The sequence below is a fragment of the Peromyscus californicus genome, unplaced genomic scaffold, assembly GCF_007827085.1.
Source record: "Peromyscus californicus insignis strain IS unplaced genomic scaffold, ASM782708v3 Scaffold_2__1_contigs__length_46816999, whole genome shotgun sequence".
Classification (NCBI taxonomy): domain Eukaryota; kingdom Metazoa; phylum Chordata; class Mammalia; order Rodentia; family Cricetidae; genus Peromyscus; species Peromyscus californicus.
Genome location: NW_026294540.1, coordinates 35,368,767 through 35,394,474, shown reverse-complemented (window position 1 = coordinate 35,394,474; position 25,708 = coordinate 35,368,767). Strand labels below are relative to the sequence as shown.

At 37.8% G+C, this 25,708-nt stretch overlaps 1 protein-coding gene across 1 annotated transcript in view; it reads left to right on the top strand.

Moving 5' to 3' along the window:
* Positions 1-12,707, top strand: part of LOC128120814 (cytochrome P450 3A13-like) — a 47,814-nt gene extending 35,107 nt beyond the window's left edge. Inside the window, exons 10-13 of the mRNA XM_052755022.1 lie at positions 2,719-2,879; positions 4,903-5,129; positions 7,997-8,159; positions 12,612-12,707. Of these exons, the coding sequence (XP_052610982.1) occupies positions 2,719-2,879; positions 4,903-5,129; positions 7,997-8,159; positions 12,612-12,707 (647 nt within the window). The remainder of the gene's footprint in view (positions 1-2,718; positions 2,880-4,902; positions 5,130-7,996; positions 8,160-12,611) is intronic.
* The last annotated feature ends 13,001 nt before the right edge of the window (positions 12,708-25,708 follow it).

Sequence of the window (25,708 nt, the reverse complement as noted above, 5' to 3'; positions counted from 1 at the left end):
AGGGGTCATTCAAGCAGAAAAAGCTTCCTACTAATTCACAGAAAGACAAAGACATGCTGTTATAGGCAGCAGACTGAGGCACTTTCTAAAATCATGGTGTATATGCATACAGAATACATTATGTATATTGTACCTTCCCTCTGTGACTGAGAAGCTAAAACCATGAAATCTCATCAACATGGCTACCTAACCTAGACCTGAACAGTTGACATTTCAACTTAGATGGGGAAAATTTTATGAAAACTAATCCATAGATGAAGAGATGCAGGTAGTTCAGGTCATCTGAGAGAGAGAGAGATAATTAGTCTTTCCAAATGATGAGCCCCTGATTGTTTATCCAATACTAAGTTACCAACACAGAAACAGGTACAAGTAGGCAAAACTGAGTAGATTCAGCAGGTTATATTTATGACTATTTATTTGTGTATGTAATACAAATATTTAAAGAAGAGCCCCTAAATTTGAGAGTGAGTGGAGGTTTGGCATGGGAGCGTTAGGAGGAAGGACACAAAGAGGGTAATGAAATAATTCTATTTTAATGAAACTTTTAAAGATCTGAAGGTCTGTTATGAGCATTGCTTTTTACACTCCAAGAGTCTTCATTGATGTGTGGGTCACTACATCAGTCAAATGCTGATTCTCAGCCTCAGGCTGGGCTACTGAAGCAGAACCTCTACTTGCAAATCTGCTTCTGGAGCACCCAATCAGGAAGCCCAGTATCCAAATAGCAACTTTCACTGTGGTTCATGCATTGGAAGTGTGTTCACTAGCTTAAGGGACTGTGGAAATTTATTTTTCCTTTTACAATAACATAGCACTTTAAAGAAGAAAAATCACAGAGTCTATAATATATTTCCTCTTCATTCTTTTATTCACTTTGACTGAGTTTAGTATTTCAGAGTGATGTTTCTTTCCATACATTGGTACTACAATGTGTGTTTTGGAAATTTTAATTAATTAATTCCATAGTTAATCCCACATTTGAAGCCAATGCCCATTTTTTGTTATTTTCTATTATTAAACAATTTTTTAATTTAAATATGTTTTGACCATATTCTTCCCCTCTCCAAAGGCCTTAAGGATCCCTCCACCCAGCAAAGTTTAAGTTTTTTTTCAAAAGCAAACAAAAGCCCAATACAACAGAAAATTACCCAAAACAAAGGAGAAAACACAAAACAGTACCAAAAACAAACACTAAAATGTAACTAAATCAAAGTATACACATGTAGCTAGAGTTTTCCTGCCTTGCCCACAGTCAAGACAAATCTCTCTCACCCACCAGTCCCACAGCTGCTCAGACCCAACCAAGTAAACACAGAGACTTATATTGCTTACAAACTGTATGGCCGTGGCAGGCTTCTTGCTAACTGTTCCTACAGTTCAAATTAATCCATCTTTATAAATCTATACCTTGCCACGTGGCTCATGACTTACCAGCATCTTCACATGCTGTTTGTCATCGTGGCGGCTGACAGTGTCTCTCTGACTCAGCCTTCCACTTCCCAGCTTTGTTCTCCTCCTTGTCCCGCCTATACTTCCTCCTGCCTGACTACTGGCCAATCAGTGTTTTATTTACCAACCAATCAGAGCAACACATTTGCCACACAGAACATCCCACTGCACACACACGCACACACACACACACACACACACACACACACACACACACACACACACACACTGTAGAGTCCATAATATATTGGGCAACTACTGCTGAGAATGAAGCCTGTCCTGGAGTGGTTGATATTCCCAGTGTCACTCCATTTGGAAAGAAACCTGGTTTTTTTCTCTCTCAACACATATAAAAGACAGCTCAGTTGTTTCCCTTTTCTCCAGTGACTAGGTTTTCATTTATGCATTCATTCTCTAATGTAACAAAATAAAATATAGAAAGACAAAAACTAATATCAAAGCTGGGGAAGAAAAGCTAACAAAAGAAAAGAGTCTAAGGGAAGATGCAAGAATCAGATACACAGTCATTTGCATACTCAAGAATACCATAAATACACTGGGAGCCAAAATATATACACAGAGGACCCGGTAGATACCTGCAAAGGCCCTATTCATGCTTCTTCAGTCTCTTGGTGTTCATATGACATTTCATCATGTTGAATTGGAGTGTTGTATTCTTGTTTTTCTTGGTATTCTCATCCCCATTGCCTCATAGAGTCTTCCAGACTCCTTTTCTGTGGATTTCCTGGGCTCTGAGGAGAGGGATTTGGTGGAGATATCCCACTTAAGACTGAGTGTTCCAAATGCTCTCACTATCTGCCTATTGTCTGGTTGTCGTTCTCTACATTTGTTCCCATCAGCTGCAGGAGGAGTCTTCTCTCATGATGACTGAGCAAGGCTCTTATCTACAAGTAAAACAGAATATCATTAGGAGTCATTTTATCCATTCATTTCTTTGGTTTTTTTTTTACTACAGTATTATTTGCTCTCAGTCACTGATATATCTATTTGTAGGTTCTTGGTCATCTAAGCAGTGCCAATCTTAGTTCCATCTAATGGAGTATGTCATAAGTCAAATCAGTTATTTGTTGGTTACTCCCACATGTATTGTGCCACCATTGCCCTTGCATATCTCGCAGGCAGTACACCATTGTAGATAAAGTGCAGTGTACATTCCTGTGTCAAAGATGGTAGAACAAAGCAAGTGAAGACTCTGTGTAGGCACCAGCTTTAATCATTGACATAAAATGTCTTACCTCATTTTAGCTCTTTCTGATCTGGAGATCCTGGCCCAATCAATCACATTTTTTTTTGCTGGCTATGAGACAACAAGCACTGCTCTTTCCTTTATTACGTATTTACTGGCGATTCACCCCAATGTTCAGAAGAAACTTCAGAATGAGATTGATACAGTCCTGCCCAATAAGGTGAGTGGATGGTGCTGAAAGCTACAGGGACAATGTCAAACCTCAATGTGAAACACACTTCTGTACTTGAATTTAGAATTACAGTAAATACAGAAAGAATTGATTCTTTCAGCCATAACCTGTGAAAATCTAAAACAAAGAAAAATTATGTGTAGAGAAAAACTAATCTCTGTAATCCTGTAATATCTACTATCTCTAACTACAATGAAACAAATCAAAAACTTGCATAAAATCTCTTTAGATTTTTAGGGATAAGCAAGTGTCAGTTAAGTTTCTTCTTTAAACTCAAATGGGTGTTTTGCCGGCATGTATATATCTGTAACATATGCATATCTAAAATATGAGGAAGCCAGAAAATTGCCTCAGATTTCCTGTAATTAGATTTCTAGGAAATGTGCTTACCCTATATGTACTGGGAACTGAACCTGGGTCCTCTGTAAGAGTAAACAGTGCTCTTAACCATACCCCTAGAACTTAAACAAATGACCTGATAGCTGTATTATTTTTACTGGAAATTCTTTGGCATGACTCATATGATTGGTGTCTTGTGTGGTCCTTTCTGGGCAGGCTGATTTAGCTATACTCTTCATTATTCCTCTCTCTAACCACATAATTAGAATAAAACAAATGGCATCATGGCAGCTTTCAGCTTAAACTGTTCACCTCTACATTATGGTAGCTTCAGAGTCCCACAATGTGAAAACCACACATCATATGAGCTGTCTTCTCATCTATGCCCCAAACTGGATGCAATGGGTTGTGTGGTACCTGAACTCTGTGACTGGCTGGATTGTCAATGACATGTATTCAAATCATCTTCAGACCTCATGCTCACCCCCTCTTCTTGTTTCATTCTGTCACTGTGACAAATGCCATGATCCAAAACAACTATGGGGAGGAAAATATTTACCTTAGCCTACATTTTCACATGACAGGCTAACACTGAGGACAGTCATTGCAGGAACTCAAGATACAGACTTTTAGTCAGGACTGCCTGCCACTCTACACAGCACTGCTTCTGACCAAGGTACTCATACACAGCCAAAGAAGCACAGCAGGACCTATGAAGGTTGCTGACTGCCCTCTGGCCAACTCAATGATATATCATTATCTAGTTGTTTTCATGCAGCCCAGGGTCATCAAATCCGAAAATAGTACTACATGCAAATTGCTAGACCCTCCTACATCAATGGACCTTTAGGGCATCAACTCTCCCACATACATGCACAATCCAATCTAAACTAGCAATCCCTAATTGATTAATATAGACCTCCTTTTCAGATGACTTTAGCTTGTGGTATGTTGAAAGTTAGAGATTTAATAGAACAACATATGAAGTAACAAGGAAAAGTTCCTTTCAGAAACTGAGCATGGAGCTGAATGGTTCTCTCACAGAATAGAAACTTTTTGCTCAATTGATCTCCATTTTTAGGCTGTTTTACCATGAAGAGTTTCAAAGAGAAAAGATTCAAATGAAGTTAGTCACTGTAATTTCATATACTATTCCTATTTAATATGGCATTGATATTCAACTTGGACATCTATAGTAATAAGATAAATTCAGTCATAGAACTTAAAAAGTGTGAATTGTACTCTGAAAGGATTGATATAGAATTTTAAAAAGGAATTTAATGTTCCCCACATTATATTTCCTCAGTCTGGACTTGTGGATTCCCTATATTAAATTTTGACACCCTTAACAGCTGATTTATGTTGAGTGAGATTGACAAAATATGCCACTCATTATTAATGAAAGGAAAACAGTACAAATGAGAAAACTGAAGACTTGGGACCTAAGTGTAAGCTTTTGTGAATGGTCTTTCATATTCACTTCACCATGCATTTCAGTGGACCTTTAGTATGTCAACACATGACTGTGGTGATTAGGGCTTATCAATGGTAAATCCAAGCATTAATCTGGGTTGAATGTGGAGTTCCTAAAAACTTAATAGTACTGTGAAGATTGACATGAAAGTTAGTTTCAAATCTCAAACCAGCAAAATCTTTTTTTTTATTTTCCCAGGCACCTGCCACTTATGAAGCCCTGGTAGAGATGGAATATCTGGACATGGTGGTGAATGAAACTCTGAGATTATACCCAGTTGCTAACAGGGTTAACAGGCTCAGTAAGAAAGATGCTGAAATCAATGGTGTGTTCATTCCCAAAGGGACACAGGTGGTCATACCTATCTATGTTCTTCACCAAGACCCAAGATACTGGCCAGAGCCTGAGAAATTCCATCCTGAAAGGTATGAGGTCCCTGAGAATGGGAACACACACATAACCAAACTTCTCTCAGTATGTTAAGACATCTCTTACTTTAATCACTTAAATATAAATTTGTATTACCTTGCTGCATTTAAGTTTGATTTTAGAATGCCATTAGTACATAATGATAATTATTGTAAAAACTACAGACATTTTAATGGACCAAAAAGTGACATTTCTATATTTTGTAATTTTGTTATAGAGGCTTAAACCTGTCTTAGTTAGGGTTTTTAAAATTGTGAAGAGATACTATGACCATTGTAACTCTTATAAAGGAAAATATTTCTTTGGGGCTGCCTTATGGTTTCAGAGGTTTATTTAGTCCATTATCATCATGGCAGAAAACATGGCAGCATGCAGACAGACATTGAGCTGGGGAAGCAGGTGAGAGTTCTACATCCAGATCAGCAGGCAGCAGGGAGAGAAGAAAGACAATAGTCTTGGCTTGAGCTTCTGAGACCTCAAAGCCTACCACCAGTGACACTTTACCACAAAGGGCCATACCTTCCAATAGTGCCAGTTGCTATGAGCCTATGGGGCTATTTTCATTCAAACTACCACAAAATCTTAATATAAATTCCATTAATATAATGACATCATTGGACATATTTGGAAATGTGTGTAGATCTTTAGATATTAGAAAAAAATATCAGTTTTTAACTGTATTTATAATTGCTGATTACTTTCTATAATCTATAATTGCTATTTTAAGACAGGTGCTTCAGTGTGTGTGTGCATGTGTGTGTGTGTTTGTGTGTGTGTGTGTGTGTGTGTGTGTGTGTGTGTGTGTGTGTGTGTGTGTTTCAAAGAGGGCAAGTAAAAGTACCATGATTAGGAAATTAATTATCTTATTTAAATTGTGAAGTTTATATTTCTTTACTCTGGACCCATCCCAAAATATAGGAATAATTTCCCAAATATAGGAATCCATTGTATTAGCCATTGGTGCAGGTAGAGGTGCAGAAAGCCTCCTCTCAGATGGTCTAAGGTGCATCGCTGAGGATGAATGTTAATATAAGTCCCCTTAGTCTTATTCCTGTCTGTTTTGTGAAGGAAATTCCCTCACACTTATCCAGTGGGTGAGTCCTCCAAAGTCAAGTAATCTACTCATTAGAAAGTTGTTACTTTCATCCTTCTTGAATCAGAATCAGGGTATTCTGTTAGTGGAAAATAATGCCCAGTCTGTGGGAATTGTTTGCAACATGGAAACAGTTGCTAGGTTGCCATTGTTGCCCCACTAATATAAGTACAGGATCATATTTTATCTTTTTTTAAGTTTTGAGATTGTAAGTTAGAATATCATTTCTTCATTCATCTCCTCACTCCAAATTCTCCTATAGATCCATCCCCACATTTCTTCATGTATATGGCCTCTTTTTTCACAAAATGTTATTTAGGTGCTCACATGCAGGTGTGTGGATATACATATATATTCCTATAAATAACCTGTCCAATCCACATCATGCTACTTATATAAAAATGATATTTTTAAAATAGATGCAGCTGAATCAGAAAGCCAAGAATTTAGACAAATAGTAGTATCTTTTATGAAGTTCTTGATGCCTAAAACCTTGTAGTTTTAGCCATGTGTCCCTGGTGTTGGCAGATGGTCTATGTATAGTGCTTATTAGAGGAGTACAATGGAGTCACCTAACTCCTGTTTTCTGATTAGGTGAATTCTATGTCCCTCTATGCAGCCACCACTTCAACCTCCTTTAGTTCAGTGTCTACAAACTTGGACATTATTCATTTTGTGTCTCTATTGTTGTTTCTGATCTCCATCATATAATATGTGACACAGTGTCATCAGTGACTAGACCAGGGAAGAGGAATGCAAAAGTTAAAGAATTCTGATGTTTTAATCAAATGTAGTACATAAGATGTCTACAGAAGAATGCCAATGTTTCCCGTCTGTTTGAGTGTGTGTGTGTGTGTGTGTGTGTGTGTGTGTGTGTGTGTGTGTGTGTAAAATCTTCCCAACAGGATTCCACCTAGTTCACATTGCACACACATACCAGTACAACTTTCATTAGACTCCATTGCAATTCTATAGAATAGCTTAGAAAGTATTTCTTCATCTTCCCTGATTCTTTATAACGCTCAGAGAATAGATGGTTATTAGTCCTCTAGCACATTTCTAGAATCAGCATTTTTATTTAAATAATCATGTGAGAAATCAAATTTTCATTGGACATAGGTCTGTACTTTTAGTTGTTTTTCCCCTAATGGAGGAGATGGAGAAAAAATTCAGTGATAACAGAAGCAGCATGTCCCTTGAAAAGTACTTCACTTAATAACTCTTGGAAGATGGAGAGGCAGTCCAAGACCACGTGACAGGGACTTAATGAGGAAGAGGAGGAAGATGAGGAAAATGATTTGCATGAGTACAATAAAACAAAGACATGAAGGAATGAGAGGATGTTGAAGAGAGAACGGAATATTAACAGTTCATTTATAACATACATCTCCTCATTCTCCAATGAACAAATCCCCAACTCAAGTGTTATGGTCAGGGCAATTCCTTCCTTCATCAGTTTTACTTTCTAATGTTCACACTCTGGGAACACAAGATATCCTTAGTATTTTAAACTTTAAAGAAACGTTTGCCATCAATGATCATTCACTATTTATCATCTTATTAACTTCAGGAGCTCTTTTACTGTAAAGTTGTAAAAAGAACTTTAACTTTTAAATCTCAAAATGAATTAACTCATGCTGATTGGAATAATGAACATACTGGAGTGACCTGTATGATTCTGGCTGAGGACTGTAGGTGAAAACTGTAAACATTTGGCTCTTGCGCATTTCATGTTTCATTTTTTGTGTTCTTGTTCAATTGTGACACCAGGTTCAGCAAGGAGAATAAAGACAGAATCAATCCTTATACATATCTGCCTTTTGGATATGGTCCTAGAAACTGCATTGGTATGAGGTTTGCTCTCATTAACATGAAGCTTGCTATTGTCAAAATCCTGCAGAACTTTTCCCTACATCCTTGTGAAGAAACAGAGGTGAGACAGAACATATTCTTTTTGGCATGTTTTTGTTTTTTATTCATAGGCATTTTCATAAACTGGTGGATATATATATTAACTTATGTATGAAATGTATATAGAGAATATACAGTTTTATCTTTAATTGATATTTTCTCTGTCATGAGATCTGTATAAAGCCATGAGTGAGCTCTAGGGCCCTTGAATTCTGAAATAGTTAGTCTATGTCTAAGTGTAAATGTTAAGATCACGCAGAGTCATTGAAGATATTCTTTTTATGTTTACATATAGTATCATTGAATTTGAGTATTTTTTCTTGTTAGAAGTATACATGCCTTTTTAAAATAACAGACTTTTATAGCATTTTCATACTTGTATATGCCACACATGGAATAGATTATATTTTTTTATTTATTCTGCTCTCATTAAATACATCCTGACCCCAGCCTCCTCTCTCCTTCCTCCCCTCATCCCAGTGCCCCCTCAACATCTTCTATCTCTCTGATCCACTGCTCTTCCATTTCTCATGAGAAAAGATCAGGCCACCCAGGGATATCAACCAAACACGGTATAAAAATATGCAATGAGACTGGGCATATGCTCATATCAAGGCTGGGTTAAACAACCCAGTAGGAGGAAAAGGGTCCCATGAGCAGGCAAAAAAGTCAGAGACACAAACACTCCCAGTGTTAGGATTTCTACAAAAACCCCAAGCTAAACAACCACAGCATGTATGCAGCAGGCCTTGCATAGACCCATGAAGGTTCCATGATTGCTGCTTCAGTCTCTGAGTCCCTATGAGCCCTGCTTAGTTGATTCTGTGGGCCATGTTCTCCTGGTATCCTGAAACTCTATGACTCTTACAATTATGGAATATATTTTTAAATTTTGTTTCAGTTTACCTATGTATATGTACATGTTTTGTCTCTTAGAAGTGTAATGATCACTTTATGATCCCTGTGTGATCTCAGAATGTCCAAAATGTTTCACCCACCAAAGTGGCTTTACTCATTCGACAGAGGTACCCATTTATAGCCAGAGACAAAAATCACTGCATTAAATCATTTTTCAGGGATATGAAGGACTCCTTTTTTTGTTCATTTTATACACTTGGCCTCACATTTTAGGAACTCAGGTCTAGACTAGCAGGCATCCTCTTACATTCTTATAAATACATCTGTTTCTTCCCTTTTTATTCATAATTATTTCTTATTCTACAAGTTCATATCAATGAAGTCCCTTCCCAGCCAAGAACTTTCACTAGATTTTCTTGGTGTAATTTACTTCTGTCTTCTAGATATGGTGTCTTCAGGCTGCCACTGTTCCCCAAAACCCAAACCTATGAACTACCCCATGCACTTCCCACTGTTATTTTAATCTTTGTTCATCCCCTACTTTCTAAATTACCTAACTTTATTCTCTCCAAAAATTAAAATGATGCTTTGGAGGACATTTGCATATTAAAATCCTTCAATAAATACATTAAACATTTTAAACTATTCTAAATACTAAAAACTGACAAAATTATTTTTATAGATGCATTTCTGTATGTATGCTTTTAAACATTGTTATTAATTCTTGGAGAATTCATACAATGCATTTTGATCACATTCACCCCCTTACCACAGTTTATCCCAGTTCCATCCCAACCTCAACTCACACTCAATGTGTTCTTTTCCCATTTTTCTCTCTAATTTTTAAGTCAATCAAGTCCATTTTCTGTGGCATGACTGCTCTTATGTGTGTGGTCTTGTCTCAAATCTTGTTTATTTAAGAGAGTTCACAGCATTAATAATAAAAACTACCTTTCACAGTAAATATCAAACATCAAAGCTCCTCAGCCATGGGTTTATATTCTATGATTCTATACACACACACACACACACACACACACACACACACACACACACACACACACCATTTCAGCTTGAGTTTGCACATGTCACATGTCTTGTGCATGCTGTCACACCATTGTAAGTTTATATGTGCATCTGTGAGGTAGATCACTGAATCTACTCTGAGAAAAAGAAATAATAGGATGAATGCGTAGATCACTGAATCTATTCTAAAAAGAAAAAGGGGAAGATATAAAAACGACAAAAGTTAGATTACTGAATCTATTATGAAAAGAAAAAAACTTTAAAAAAGGAATTACCTGTTTTAAATAGGACAAGTAATGAAATTTTTTTTGTCTGAGTTTATCAAATGTTACTGGAATGGACATTGTTAATATATATACTGGAGTTTTTCATCTGAATCTGTCAAATGTTAATGGACTAGACATCATAAATGTAATTCTTGACTGTATATATTATATATACTTATTGGATAGTTTTTCTTGTATTAGTTATAAGATTTTTTAAATTTTAGACAATAAAAGGGGAAATGTGGTGGTATTGTGTTCCCTGAAATATTGTGCACACTAATAAACTTATCTGGGGTCAGAGACAGAACAGTCACAATATTAAACATAGAGGTTAGGCAGTGGTAGCACATGCCTTTAATCCTAGCATTCCAGAGGCAGAAATCCATCTGTTCAAGGATACAGCCAAGCATGGTGACTCACGCCTTTAATCCCAGAAAGCGAGCCTTTAATCCCAGGGAGTGATGGTAGAAAGCAGAAAGGTATATAAGGACTGAGAACCAGAAACTAGAAGCATTTGGCTGGTTAAGCATTTGGCTGGTTAAGCATTTGGCAGGTTAAGCTTTTAGGCTTTAGAGCAGCAGTTCAGCTGAGATTCATTTGGATAAGACTCAGAGGCTTCAAGTCTGAGGAAACAGGATCAGCTGAGGAACAGGTGAGGTGGGGTAGCTGCGGCTTGTTCTGCTTCTCTGATCTTCCAGCATTCACCCTAATACCAGGCCCTGAGTTTGTTTTATTAATAAGACACTTTAAGATTCCTGCTACACATCTGCCTTGTTCTCTCTAGAAAATACTGTTTCCTTGAAGTCCGTGTCCACATCTAGTCTTACAAATCCTCAGCCCCCTTTTGTGTACACTGTTAATCTAAGGTGTCACATTGAGAAACATGTTTGAAAAGATCTCTTCTGAAGAACTTAAGAATATGTTGTCATTACCTTAAATGAAGCAATACTCAACAAGTTTAATTTCATGACCTTTGTAATAAATATTACTCAGTAAATCTTCCTCATGGAAGAAGAATATTATGTGGTCATTATTCTTTGGTGACTTTAGGTCAACTGTCCTCCTGCTCTGTACTTTAATACAGTTGAGTGACTTTGTTTTGATGATAGGCAATCTGTAGGCATCTGACAATCTTTAACAAACTCTAACTACCTACAAGATGGCCTTTCTCAAACTATGAGACAACAATTGCACATTCTTCTGCTGACACTGGATTATTACTCTGTAAGAGGGCCTTCTCTTTCACAAACTGACAAGAATGTCATCTAAAAAATTAGTAAAAGTGAGTGCAAATTCCCCTTTTAGTACCATCTTAGAATTTTAGAAGAGATAAGATTAATGCCATAGAGGTACCCAAAGTCCCCCACACACATTCATGAACCTTCATGTATCAGATTGGAAAGTAAATGCATCATGGTAGTATTACCATGTACCAAACCTACTCACGGTTTTCTTTCCAGTTTTACAAAATGAAAATTAACTTTATATAACCTTTTAAAATGTGCTTGCTATATGTTCAGAAATGTGCTTTACAAATTTCAAACTTCTAATTTTCAGTTAAAATTTAGAACAATAAAGAAGACAGCTATCACAATTTTGTCTCAGACCTTTTACAGATTAGGTGTTCCATATGTATGTTGAAGTATGAATAGATTGAAGTATGTTTTTTTTATTCTGTATAAGAAATTCTAGAGGTTTGCTGTTTGTCTTAGTTGGGGTTTCTATTGTAATGAAGAGACACCATGACTATGGCAACTCCTACAAAGGAAAACATTTTTATTGAGGTGACACCTTACAGTTTCAGAGGATTAGTCCATTATCCTCATGACAGAGAACACAATGGCCTGGAGGCAGACATGGTGCTGGGGAATTCTTTATCTGAATACAAAGGCAACAGGAAGTGGCCTGAGACATGGGCACGGGTTGAGTATATGAGAACTCAAGGCTTACCTCCACAGTGACATACTTCCTATAAATCCACATCTACTCCAACAGGAACATACATCCTAATAGTGCCACTCCCACTGGGGGTCATTGTCTTTCAAAACACCATAGTGTTAAAAGTCTTTTATTCACATATAAAGATAGATTTATTTATTTCTAGAAAGCAATCCATATTGTTCAAGATGGTACAGAACATGCTATGTAACCAAGCAAGTCTTAACCTTGTATTTCTCCTCCCTCTTACTTCTGAATGTTATGGGTCACAGCCATGAGAAAACAGAGGAAGAAACCACTATTGTTCTTAATATATTGGATCTGTCAGCCTTCTGTGTAATTGATGATTTATTTAACTCATCAATGTATTTTTTCAACTATTTCAGATTCCCTTGATATTAGGTAAGAAAATCACTCATGCTCCAGAAAAGCCAATTGTCCTGAGGATTATATCAAGAAATGGAGCCGTAAATGAAGGTTGATTTTATCTCAAGTTCTGATATGTTCTTCAAAGTGTTCATTCTAAATACCTGGATTTTAATTCAATCCTGAAGGAAACCTACATGAATATGAATATTATCTACCAGATGTCATGACACAGTCTTCAATTATTTTTCATTGTCTCGACTTTGTGTATGGAAGGAAAATGATTATTTAGAAATCTTTATGTTCTATCATGTCAAAATTTGCCCAGTTTCCCAAAGATAGACCAATATGATTCATTGCAATGCTGAAAAATGATTTCTCATTAATATTGTCAATACTGTTTCCATTATAGAATCTTTAATTTCTCATTTATGGGTGAGCATTCCACTGACAATTATTCTTTGCACTTTGATGGATTGTCAGTTTCTTTGTTAACCACTATCCACTTCAAAAGCAGTTTCTTTGATTATGTCTGAGGGCTACATTAATATTGGTAAACAATGCAAATTTAGAAGGCAGTTGGATATTAAGACCATTTATCAGAATAATAGATCCATTCTTGTGTCTGTGAGCTCCTCTCCATGGGTCTTTGGCTAGAGAACTAAGCATGTGTTTCCTCTTATGGAACGGAGTTAAATCCAAAGAGAAAGTGGTTGGCTACCCCTATTATATTAGTGCCATTATCCAATATATACACCCCTATCTTGCCATGATGGTCATTATAGGAGTTCATGAGATTTACTGCTAAGTAAGAAAAACTGTTGATTTCTTTTCCCCTAAAGAATCCTTGCAAGAACCTTAGAGTAATATAAAAAATTGTCATCAAAGAGAAAGTTTCCTGGTCAGTGCAATGTTGACATGTCCAATAACCTATGTATTTACTGTCTTCTGTAATAGGATGTTTCCCTGGTGTTCTGCTTTGTAAACAAGAGCAATGGCAGTCTTTCTGGGGATGTCATTTTGTATGCTGTGAATATGTTGCTCTGATTGATTGATAAATAAAACACTTATTGGCTAGTGGCCGGGCAGGAAGTATAGTATAGACGGGATAAGTAGAGAGAATGCTGGGAAGTGGAAGCCTGACTCAGGAGACTGCCAGCCACCACCACCATAAGTAAGATGTAAAGATACCAGTAAGCCACGTGACAAGTCATAGATTTATAGAAATGGGTTAATTTAAGATGTAAGATCTAGCTAGCAAGAAACCTGAGTCATTAGGCCAAAAAGTTTTAATTAATATAAGCCTCTGTGTGTTTATTTGGGTCTGAGTGGCTGTGGGCCCAGGCGGAACTGGAGAAAACTCCAGCTACACAGTCTCCTGTAATTTTAGGTGTTCTTCACGACAACTCTGGTGAACAATCTAAGTGTAGATATTCTACATCGGGTAATGGGCTATTTAATAGACACCTTTGGCTTCTCAAAGGACAATAATCCTTAATGTAGAGCATGTTTTCATACGTACATGTAAAGATGATCAAAATGTAGCTTTCCATCCTGGTTTGTTTCAATTGCCCACAAACTCTATCCAGTCCTCACAACGGTACAAACCAAAAGTAAAACAAGAGAGAGAGAGAGAGAGATGACTGATCCTTGAACTAGGTTAGTCAGGTAAAACATGTCACTACCTTCTGCAAAGGGGTCAGGGAGATACTCACAAACTCTATGCATTGCAGAATTTCCTGTTCAGTGAGTGCCCATTGTAGGGGTTCCTTTTTTCTCATAGCCCATTGGCCACCATGCTACAGAGACAAAGAAAGTAGAATCACTGAGCAGGGCTTGAATGACTACAGTATGATGGAAAGAACCTCTAAGTGTGCTCAATTTCATTCCAGAGAGTGCGGAGAATATATAGGATGGGGACAGCAGCTGGGGCATCATCTAGTTGGTGCTCATAGTATACTTTGTTTGCATTTGAGTTGAACAGCACCCTGGTAAAGAAGGAAGAGGGAGATTAGAAAGAAAGGAAAGAAGAAAGAAAGGAAATGAGGAGGGAAGAAGGAAGGAAGAAGTAGAAAAAGACAATTTAATTTTTAGGAGTGATCCTATCTCAGGTATACTATATCAACATAAAACATAAAAAAAGAGCAATGAGCTCTAAGTGGTGCAACTTTCACAGCCATAATTTTCCATTTACCTACTTTTGTAGAAATACTTTTTCTTCCATGGTAATACAAGAATGGTGCACCCAGTCCATGTGTATTAGTTACTTTCCTACTGCTGTCACAAAACACAATGCTCAAGAGAATTTATAAAAGATGTGTTTAACTGGATTTATGATTTCAGAGAGCTGGTGCCATAATGGTAGATCAATATCATTGTTTGGGCCTCCAGCCTCCATATGGTTCTCTGAAATGTCTTCCTAGCTGCTACAAGGACAGGCCATTAAATTCTGTCTATAGCATTGAAACCTATTTTCTAGTTTAAAACCCCAATGTCATTCACATTCCTCTGAAAACAACATGGGTAGGCCTGTTACAACAATAGCCCACTCTCTGGTAACACAGTCCTTCTTGTTATTTTTTTATTTCTGAGTCAAAACACCATGACCAAGACAATATCTCAAAGAAAGCATTTAATTGGGATTATAGTTTCAGAGTATTAAAGTTTGTTGTTGTGAAACAAAGGCATGCAGACAGGACAGCTGAGAGCTCATATCTGGATCCAGAAGCAGGAGACTGAGAGGACACTGAAAATGACTAAACCTTTTGAAACCTCAAAGCCTACTCCCAGTAACACAACTCATTCAACTGGCTTACACCTCATAACCCTTCTTAAAGAGTTCAACCAAATGGAGAACAAATATTCGAACATTTGTGCCCATGGGAACAATTTTCATTCAAATGATTAATAGATGGAACTCTAGAACTCCATAGATCTGCCTTCATTGAGTTTGTGCTGCCTCTACAGACAGTTTACATCAAAATACCTCTTTGGGTGCCTAGTCTGGTTTCCTTTAGAATAGTGTTGTACACACTTGCCCTACAGTTCTGTCCCTCTCAATGAATCATAGTACATAGCACAGTGAAATCCTAATTCAGACAGCTGCACTAGCTCCTGCCGCCCAGGAATATGCCTTGTGATTGATCAAAATAGAGTGTTGTGTTTTTGAAATAAGAAATCGTGTAAACTGAGTTATTAAGAACTCAAGGAAAATCCTTGGGGTTCGTGGTACCACAATGACATGTCTCCACAGAAAGCCATTACCAATGCCTGAATAATTATGTATATTCTTTTATTGTATTGTAGTGAATTCACTATTTCCATACACTCATCAAAGAAGACCTTAATTTGGTGATAGCTAAAGATAACATCTTGGGAACTGAGGAGATTTATGAGACTGGAGCTAGTGTCTTCTTTTTTCTCTGCTCCTTGATGTTGACTGAGTTCATAAATCTGCATGAACTTGAAAAATATTTTATTACTTCCAGTGATTCTTAAGTTGTTTTCTTGTTTGTTATGGTATATACAATTCATCTCTTTCTTTATAAAACTTTATTATATTTGGAAATTTTATCTGTGTGCCCCTGTGGTCTCCATCTCGTGTCACTGCATGGAGTTGGAGGTAAGAGGACAACTTTCATGAGTCATTTCATTCTTGTCTCTACATTGGCTGCACAGGTCAGTTCAGCTTGTCAGCCTGGGTGTCAGGTTTTTTAACCCAATGAAATATCTTTGCAGTTCTATAGCTTTACTTCTGAGTAAAATAATTAAGAAAAGTTTCATTTATAAGAGTCCAAATAAGAGACCTGATGGAATTTTCCTTTTTAAAAATGAGTTACTTCTGGAAAGATGAAGTGCACAGATATTAAAACACTAAAATAATGCATTAGGATAAGGCTTTAGGTTTACCAAGAATTGTTTTTATATTTTCAAAGTCTTGTCTGATTCAAGAAATGTCCTTCTTAAGGCTTTCATATTCCTTTGCATTGTAAATTGGATTTGAATACATTTTTCTAAGTACTCCTTCTGAAATGACTTCAAGATAATGACTGCAAAGATAACTTTTTCTTTGTTAATCAGTATCTTTAGATAATTCTATCCAGATAAGTGAATAATTTGTATTTTGAAAACCAAAACAACTTTAAAACATTGAAGAAAGACATTGACAATTAAACGAGAAGATGGAATGCTATCTGATCAGAAGGATTATTATTGTGAAAACTTTCCTGCTACCTAAAGCCACCTACGGACTCAGTGTAATACCAACTAAAACATGTTCAACATGAGTCTTAGCAAAAATGAAACAACAAAAAAATAATGTTCAACTTCATATGGAGACATAGTCACATATACAGAGAGTGTCTTAGGGTTTGTTAAAAAGACACCATGACTATGGCAAAATTATTCAGGAAAACATTTAATTGGAATGGTTTACAGGTTTAGAGGTTTAGAACATTATCATTATCGTGGGTGGCATGCAGGCTGGAGAGAGCTGAGAATCCTACATCTTGTTCTACAGGCAACAGGAAGTGGTCTGAGACACTGGGCATAGCTTTGGCATAGGAGACAGTGACACACTGCCTTCAACAAAACCACACCTCCTAATAATGCCACTCCTGGTGAGCTTTTGGAGCCAATTACATCCAAACGAACACACATACACACAACTAAAACATTGTGAATAATAAAAAAGTATTAGCGGTATCCATCACTATCCTAGTATTTAAGTTGTACAAAGATCTATAGTAATAAAAACACCATGATTGTCATAAAAACAGACACATTGACCAATGGGATTGAACTAAAGACTTAGAATTAAGTCCACACTTCTATGAACATCTCATTTCTAAACAAAAGGAAAGAATTCACACTGGAGTAGAGAGCATTTTCATCAGTGGTGCTCATCAAACTGCTTGATTGCATTAGAAGAATGCAAGCAGATCTGTGTTTAAGACCCTGCAAAAACTCTACTGAAAGTGAACCAAAGACCCCAACATAAGACCAGACACAGTGAATCTGATAAAATAGAAAATGGGGAATTGATTTGAACTCATTAGCACTGAAAATATTTTCTAATCAGTAATTTAATAGCACAAGAACTCAGACCAATGATTGAAAAATGGGACCTCATTCGCAAAGCACACCAGTACCCATATAAAGAGGCACTCTACATATTCAGATAAGACCTTTATCAAATACATATCTGATAGTAGGTTAGTATTTAGGATATATGTAGAACTTTAAAAATGAAAATTAAAAAAGCGAACAACCCAATTTTAACGTTTGGTATAGAAGTTACCAGAAAGTTCTCAAAAGATAAAACACAAATAGCTAAGAAACATCTGATGAAATATATGACATCTTTCAACACCAGGGAAATGCAAATTCAACAATTTTGAGATTTCATGTTACACCATTCACAATGACAAATATCAATAAACCAAATAGCAGCACATGCTGGTGAGGATGTGAGGAAAGAGGAACATTTATTCACTGCTAATGGGAGTGCTAATTTTTGTGACTATGGAAATCACTGTGGTGGTCTCTGAGGAAGCTGCCAATTTATATATTCTAAGATCCAGCTATACCACCAGTGAGCTTATTCCAAAAGGACTCTACATCATACTACAGAGATACTTGCTCATGTATGTGCATTACAAACCTATTCAAAATATCAGAAATTGGAAATACCCTAGATGTTCATCAAATGATGAGTGGATAAGAAAAATATGGTATTTTTACACAGTGAAATATCATACAACAGTTAAGAAAAATGAAAAGATGAAACAAAAAAAAATTACCCTGAGTGAAGAAACACGGACCGCAATAGACAATTATTTTTGATTTTTTTTGTTGTTTTTTTTTTTTTTTTTGGAACGTCAGCTCTTAAGTCTTGGAAATGAGTGCTATAATCTGAATAGCCTCAGAGGTTAGGTACCTACTATGCAGTATGGAAAAAAAAGGATCTTCCCAGGAAGGGGAAATATAACATTGTTATAGGGAGACAGAGGGTAGATTAGAATAGGAGGATTATGTAGGGAGACAAATGTAAAAAAAACCTTCAGAATACAAGGAAAAAGCAAAAGATTAGGATATCTGTAAAATATGGGGCATTAGATTATGTGAGTCTGGATATGATGCAGGGGCTCTAGTCACTCTTTGGTTGACAGCTGTAATCCCTACCTCACCCCAGGAGGGCTGGATCCCCAAAAGATAGGACCCAACTGAGTGCTGGCCCCACCTGAACTGGCCCCTGTTCCAGAGAGAACACACTGACTAGTCCCATTCCATCCCAGCTCCCCTATCAGATTGTTACACCCCTCAGTGCACCTCCCCTCCCACTATGCTGTCTGCTCAGACCATACCAGAGCCAGACCCTCTCTTAAAACTGCTAGAGGCCCCTACCAAGTCCTAAATGCTTCTAAACAAAACATCACCCATTCCTGTTGGTTATCTTTGACACTAAGACCCCCTACTATGAGAACTTATGCTGAATCTGTCCAACCTTCTCAGTGCTGTTGACAGCAGAAAGGAGAGGGCAGGCTCACTCTACTGTCTCTTGCAGAAATTGGACTCTGCCTAGGAACTGTCCCTGCCTATGACTAGCCACTGTATTATTAGAAAATTGAGATGCTTCCCACAGATATCTCCTTCTCCCAACGGACCTGCTGGTGGGCATGCTCCACCGGGATTGCTCTCTGTGTTCATGGGCAGTTATCGAGTCAGACCAAAGACTTTTGCATATTGGTATGTTTGGTTCCAAAACAATCTATCATCAAGAAAAAGACATATCGCAAAAGCTAGAGGGGAACCAAGCTTGACTAAAAAGACAGCCTGTGATAGCCTTCATGTTAGGTGTTCTCCTAAGTCTTGGACTGGCAGCTGCAGGGTCTGGGATATCATCTTTAATGGTACAAGGCAAATATTACACTGACCTGTGAGCTGCCATCAATATAGACATAGGAATGCTTGAAAACTTTATTGCCCACCTACAAGCCTTGCTGTCTTCCATTGCTGAAGTGGTGTTACAAAACAAATGTGGATTGAACCTTCTTACAGCAAGAGGGGCTATGTGCAACTCTTGGAGAAGAACGTTGTTTCTATGTTGACTATTCAGGGATGATAAAAGAATCACTGGCAAAGGTCAGAGAGGGGTTGGCAAAATGCAAAATGAACAAGAACACAGAGCTGGTTTGAGGCACTGTTCAACTCATCCCTATGATTGACTACTCTGATTTCCACTTGCTGGGTCCCATACTGATTTAGTTACTCTTACTCACCTTTGGTCCCTGTATCATGAACAAATTAGTTTCCTTTGTAAAGGAATGGATAAATGCAGTACAGGTGATGGTGCTGAGGTCTCAGTACCATCCCTGAGGGGCCCTCAGAGAGAACCCATGATTGAGTCCTCTTAAGTAACATCTAGAGGGGGAAATGAGGAACCCAGACCTTTGCCCAGACCCTGCTTTGGCCATTCTGCAGTCATGACAGATTGTGGAAAAGTCCCAACAATTTGTAGGCCCCTGGTTCAGCAAGAAGTGCCCTTGAGTCACTGACCTTGGACCTAGCTCTAGTTACTAGGAAAACCCCACCAGAAATCCCAACATGGTAAAAGAAATCAATTGAAAGTTACAACTAGCAGGCTCATGATAAAGATACAACAACAGTGTGTCTTAACTACAGCAACCACTGTAAGAGATAATAAATTTCTCGTAGCTGCAACTGACCAATTAAGCCAATGAGAGCAAGTCTGGCTGGGAGGTACACCAATCCTGAGTTTGTTCCTATGCAGCCCATAGACCCAAAACCCCCCCTTTCTTTACTCCCTATAAATAACCTGCTGCATTGCTACTCGGGTTCTCTCTTGTTCCAATGCTATAGCAGACAGATTGAGAGGCCCAAGTTAACTCTCAATAAAAGACTCTTTGCTTTTGCATTGGATCTCTTCTCTTGGTGGTCTTTGGGGGTCCAGACTCTGGGAATACCACCACCATGTGAATCCCAAGATCAAACTCAGGTTGTCAGACTTGGCAGCAAGTGCCTTCATCTGCTGAACCATCGCATCAGCCTTCTTCCTGTTTGTTTGTTTGTTTGATGCTTTTTAATCCAGGTCTTAAATATACACGATTTAGATTCTCAGTTGAAGTCCTTCAAACAAGAAACTTCTCTAGTTTAGTCTCAATGGAAATTATTATCTTTCTATCCTTTCTTAGGCTATTACTAAATGCTCTATCTGACTGTAACTAAATGAGTCAGTCAATGAGCTTCTGCAGAGAAAACTAAATATTTTGTCATCTTTTTTGGTGATTTGGACTGAACTGATAAACACAAACCTAAGGGTATTTTTGATGTGTTCATCTAAACCAGCAGCTCTTAACCTGTGTGTCTTAGCCTACAGGGGTCACATATCAAACATCCTGCACATCAGATTATTAGTTATGTCTTGATCAACAGAGAAATAAACCATTACGGTGAGTTTTCAGTGTGAGATGCATTTAATGCAAAGATTCACAGATCAAAGTTGGAGTTGGTCTCTTTCTTTCATAGCTGGGAGTTTAACACATGCTGGTTTCAGAATTCTGAGCATTGAAAAGGTCCAGGCAGTCTGCTATATGACTGGACCCAGGAGCAAAAATGAGGCATTCTCAAGTACCCAAATATATATCAAATAAAATTGGTATCCTGAAGCAATAAGATAGGGAATTTGTAATGGGATTATGCAAGAAAAACACAAACATTGTGACTCTGTCAAGAGTCAGCCCATGGGAAAAAGAGGACAGGAACTTCTCATGATTAGGGACTTTAAAATCCATTAACTTGCCAGGTGATGGTGGCCCATGCCTTTAATCCCAACACATGGGAACCAGAGGCAGGCAGATCTCTGTGAGTTCAAGGCCAGGTCTACAAAGCAAGTTTCAGGACAGCTGGAGCTATTACATGGAGAAGCTCTGTCTCAAAACCAAACCAAAACAAAACAAAATAAAATACCCCCCCCAAATAAGTAAATATTTAAATAAATAAATCCACTGTCTTGTGCCACTTTGTGATGGCAGCAATTTTTGCTTTTTCTTTATGCTGGTATCCCTTTCTCCAAAAAGCCTATTAAAATTTGCTTCACTTTTACTAGTAGCTTTAATTTAATGAAGACTGTGGGTCTTGTTTCCCACATGCTGGGATTACAGCTGACCTGTGACAAAAAGTCCAGCTGCTTTACCTCTTCTTAGCACTTCATTACCATTCTGGGCCTTCTGTTATCTTCAATGACATTTTAAGTCAGCTTGCAGACATGTATTTCTCTTGTCTCTGTTTCAATGTCAATAAATTTTCATTAACACTATTGAGATGTAGATTTTAGAATATATGTAGTACAATTTGATAATTATTGTGAAAACTACAGACATTTTAATTGACCAAAAAATGACAGTTCTATATTTTGTAATTTTGTTTTAGAGTCTTAGACCTGTCTTAATCAGGGTTTTTATTGTTGTGAAGAGATACTTTTACCACAGCAACTCTTATGAAGGAAAACATTTCTTTAGGATGGCTTACAGTTCAGAGGTTTAGTCCATTATCATCACGGAGGGAAGCATGGCAGCATGCAGACAGACATGTGGCTGAAGAAGTAGCTGAGAGTTCTACCTCCAGATCAGCAGGCAGCAGGGAGAGAATATTGAGACACTAGGCTCAGCTTGAGATCCTGAGACCTCAAATCCCACCACCAGTGACAACTTACCACAAAAGGCCGCACCTCCCTATAGTGTCAGTCCCTATGAGTCTATGGGGCTATTTTTATTCAAACTACCACAGAACATTAATAAAAATTCCATTAATATTATGACATCATGGACACATTTCAAAGTATATGTAAGTATTTAGAAATTAGAGAAACATCAGTTTTCTCCTATTTTTATAATTGCTGATTACTTTCTGTAATCCATAATGCTATTTTATGACACATGTTTGTGTGTGTGTGTGTGTGTGTGTGTGTGTGTGTGTGTGTGTGTGTGTGTAAAGTCTGTGCCAAAGAGAGCAAGTACCATTATCATGATTAGAAAATCATTTATCTTACTTAAGTTCTTAGGTTTCTATTTCTTTTATGCTGTCCATATTGTCACAAGAAATCTCTGGACACATCCTCAAATATAGGAGTCATTTCCCAAATATAGGAATCCATTGTACTAGACAGTGGTGCAGGTAGATGTACAGAAAACCTCCTCTATGATGGGTCAAGCTGTGCTACTTAGGATGAATGCTAATACAAGTCCTCTTAGTCTTGTTTCTGTCTGTTTTGTGAAGGAAACTCCCTCATACTCATCCTGTGGGTGACTCCTCCAAAGTTAAGGCATCTCCTGATCAGAAAGTTGATACTTTCATCCTTTTTGAATCTGAATCAGGGTACTCTATAACTGGAAGGAAATAAGCAGACTACGGGATTTGTATGCAACATGGAAATAATTGCTAGATTGCCATTGTTGCCCCACTAATAAAAATACAGGATCATATTTCATCTCATTTTTTAAGTTTTGAGATTATTATTTGGAATAACATTTCTTCATTCATTTTCTTTCCTCCGAATTCTCCTATAGATCCCTCCCCACACTTCTTCAAGTGCATGGCCTTTTTTTTCACCAATTGTTATTTAAGTGTCATTTAGGTGCTCGCATACACCTTTGTGGATATACGTGTATATTCCTATAAATAACCTGTCCAATCCATGTCATGCTACTCATGTAAAAATAATATTTTTATTACAGATGCAGTTGAGTTAGGAGGCCAATAATTTACACATATAGTAGCCTGTTTTATGAATTTCTTAATGCCCAAGACCTTGCATTCTTAGCCATGTGTCCCTGGTGTTGGCAGATGGTCTATGTATAGTACTTATTAGAGGAGTACAATGGAGTCACCTAACTCCTCTTTTCTGGTTAGGTGAATTCTATGTCCCTCTATACAGCCACCACTTCCACCTCCTTTAGTTCAGTGGCTACAAACTTGGACATTATCCATTGTTCATTTTTATTTGGCTTCATCTTTCAATCAGATAAGATAGACAGGTGGCATCAGTTACTAGACCAGGGAAGAGGAATGAAAAAGTTAAAAATACTGAGGTGTGGGAGCCTGTTTTCAGGTTCCTCATGGCTTTACCCAGCAGGTCTGCATAGAGGATGATTAGGGCCACAGGCCTGAGTGCAGGTGTCTAAAATGGTCTGCACTTGGCTGTGCTGGGGGAGGAGGTCTTTTGCTCCACCCCTTGGCATCTCTATAAATACCTTGGGGCAGAAACAGTTGGGGCCGTTGGAAAAGGTTCCAGGCCCTCTCAAGGCTATCCTTTATTTTCTATCTATTTATATCCACAATCTAAATCCTTCTATCTAATATTTCCTGCTGCTCACACTCAAGAAAACTCTGGGGAACTGTGGGTTTGGTGGGTAAAAGTCCCACAGAATGGTGCCATGAACAGAGACTAAAGAAAAGAGAAAAAAGAAAGGGACAAAAGAAAAAAGGGGGACTAAAGACAAATGAACAGGGACTAAAGACAAAGTAGTAGGGACTAAAGAAAAAGAAAAATAATATTTTTATTACAGAGTTTTTGATGAAAGTGTGAGTCAGCCCTGCCAGTGGGAAGTGGCATGCCAGTGTTATGGAAAATATATATTATATATATTGAGGGGCAGGGGTTTTATCCTCAAAAGAAAAGGAAAGCAGACTGGAAGGATGTCCAATGCTGTGGTGCAAAATTCTCTTCTGTCAAAATTTTCTATTTTCTATCCCTTTCTCAATTTCTATCTGTGAAAATTAAGTATAAGGTATAGTGTAGTAATATAGTGTAGGAAAAACTTGGAAGTGTAAGATCATGTAGAAAAAAATAAGTAAGGCAACTAGACAGAAAAACTCTTCAATTTTCTAACTTTGGGGGCTATGAACGCAAACTGGGAAAAAAATCTTTCTTTGGGCTTTACAGGTAGTAAAAAAGCTCTTCTTTGAGCTTATGGGGAAGAAAAAGTTTTCTATGGAAGCTTTTGACCTGGGGACAGCTGAAATGCTAAGTCCAAGCAGCAGGAGAAAGTGATTTCTCCCTGAGGCAAAAATGCAGGTGTAAAAAGTCAAAAAGCTTAAAGTTCAGAAGATTTAGGAAAAGTTGGTCTTTCTCTCTTGGGAAAAAATCTTTCTCTTAAACTAAAAGCTTTTCTTGGGAAATTTGGGGGAAACTCTCTAAAAAGCCTTAATCTTTCTCAAAAGCTCTCTCAAAAAACTTAAAAATTAAAGCCTTTAACTTTCTCTCTCAGAAGGACAAAAATTAGAATCACCTGAAGATATTAGTATGGGAATCACCAGAGATTAGTTCTAAGGGAAAACAACAAACCTCTTAAGACAGCAAAACCTAAGTTCTCTTTCAAGCTTTAAAAATCCTTCCTGCAATGCAGGAGGCAGGGACAAGTTCCAAAAAAACCTCTTCTATGCTCTGTCTCTTCAATCTAGTTAAAGGCAAATGGTCAAAGGCTTCTGAGGAAAATGCTTGGGAGAGTATGGGTAAAGAGCTATAGAGAGCCAAAAAGGGCAGGAAACTTTACCTGAGAAAAGCAAAAAAGTCAAGCTTTACAGTTACAGCCGAGCTGAGGCATCAAGGGTTTTGTTTCTGAGTGAGCGTGAGCGTTTCAGAATGAAAAGGTGCTCCTAATCTTCCTACACAAAGATCCCCTGAAGCAATGCAAACTCTGTTAGCATTGTATCCTTGCTTCAGACCAAAAACCCAGAGGCGACTGGCCAACGTCTCTGAGTTGGAGCGCATTTTGGGGATACTAGGGTTCCTGCAGTTGCAAAGTTCCTGGAGTACAGAGCTGAGGCAGGAAGGTGCAGGACCCAGGGGAAGATTGCTAATGAACAAACAAAGCTAAAGCCAGTGGGAACAGCACAGTTGTCCGCTTTCCTGGTTTGATAGGTCCACAGCTGCAAAAAGAAATCTGAGAAAAGCTTTCCTAACAGAGTAAGGACCTTTCTGGGAAAACAGTAAAGCTGAACTGTGAATGAAGCAGTTGTGCTGCTGAGTCAGAACGCTGTCTGGGGAAAGAGCCCAGCCAGGGCAGAACGGAACTATCCAGGAGTAAAGCTTTTTTTT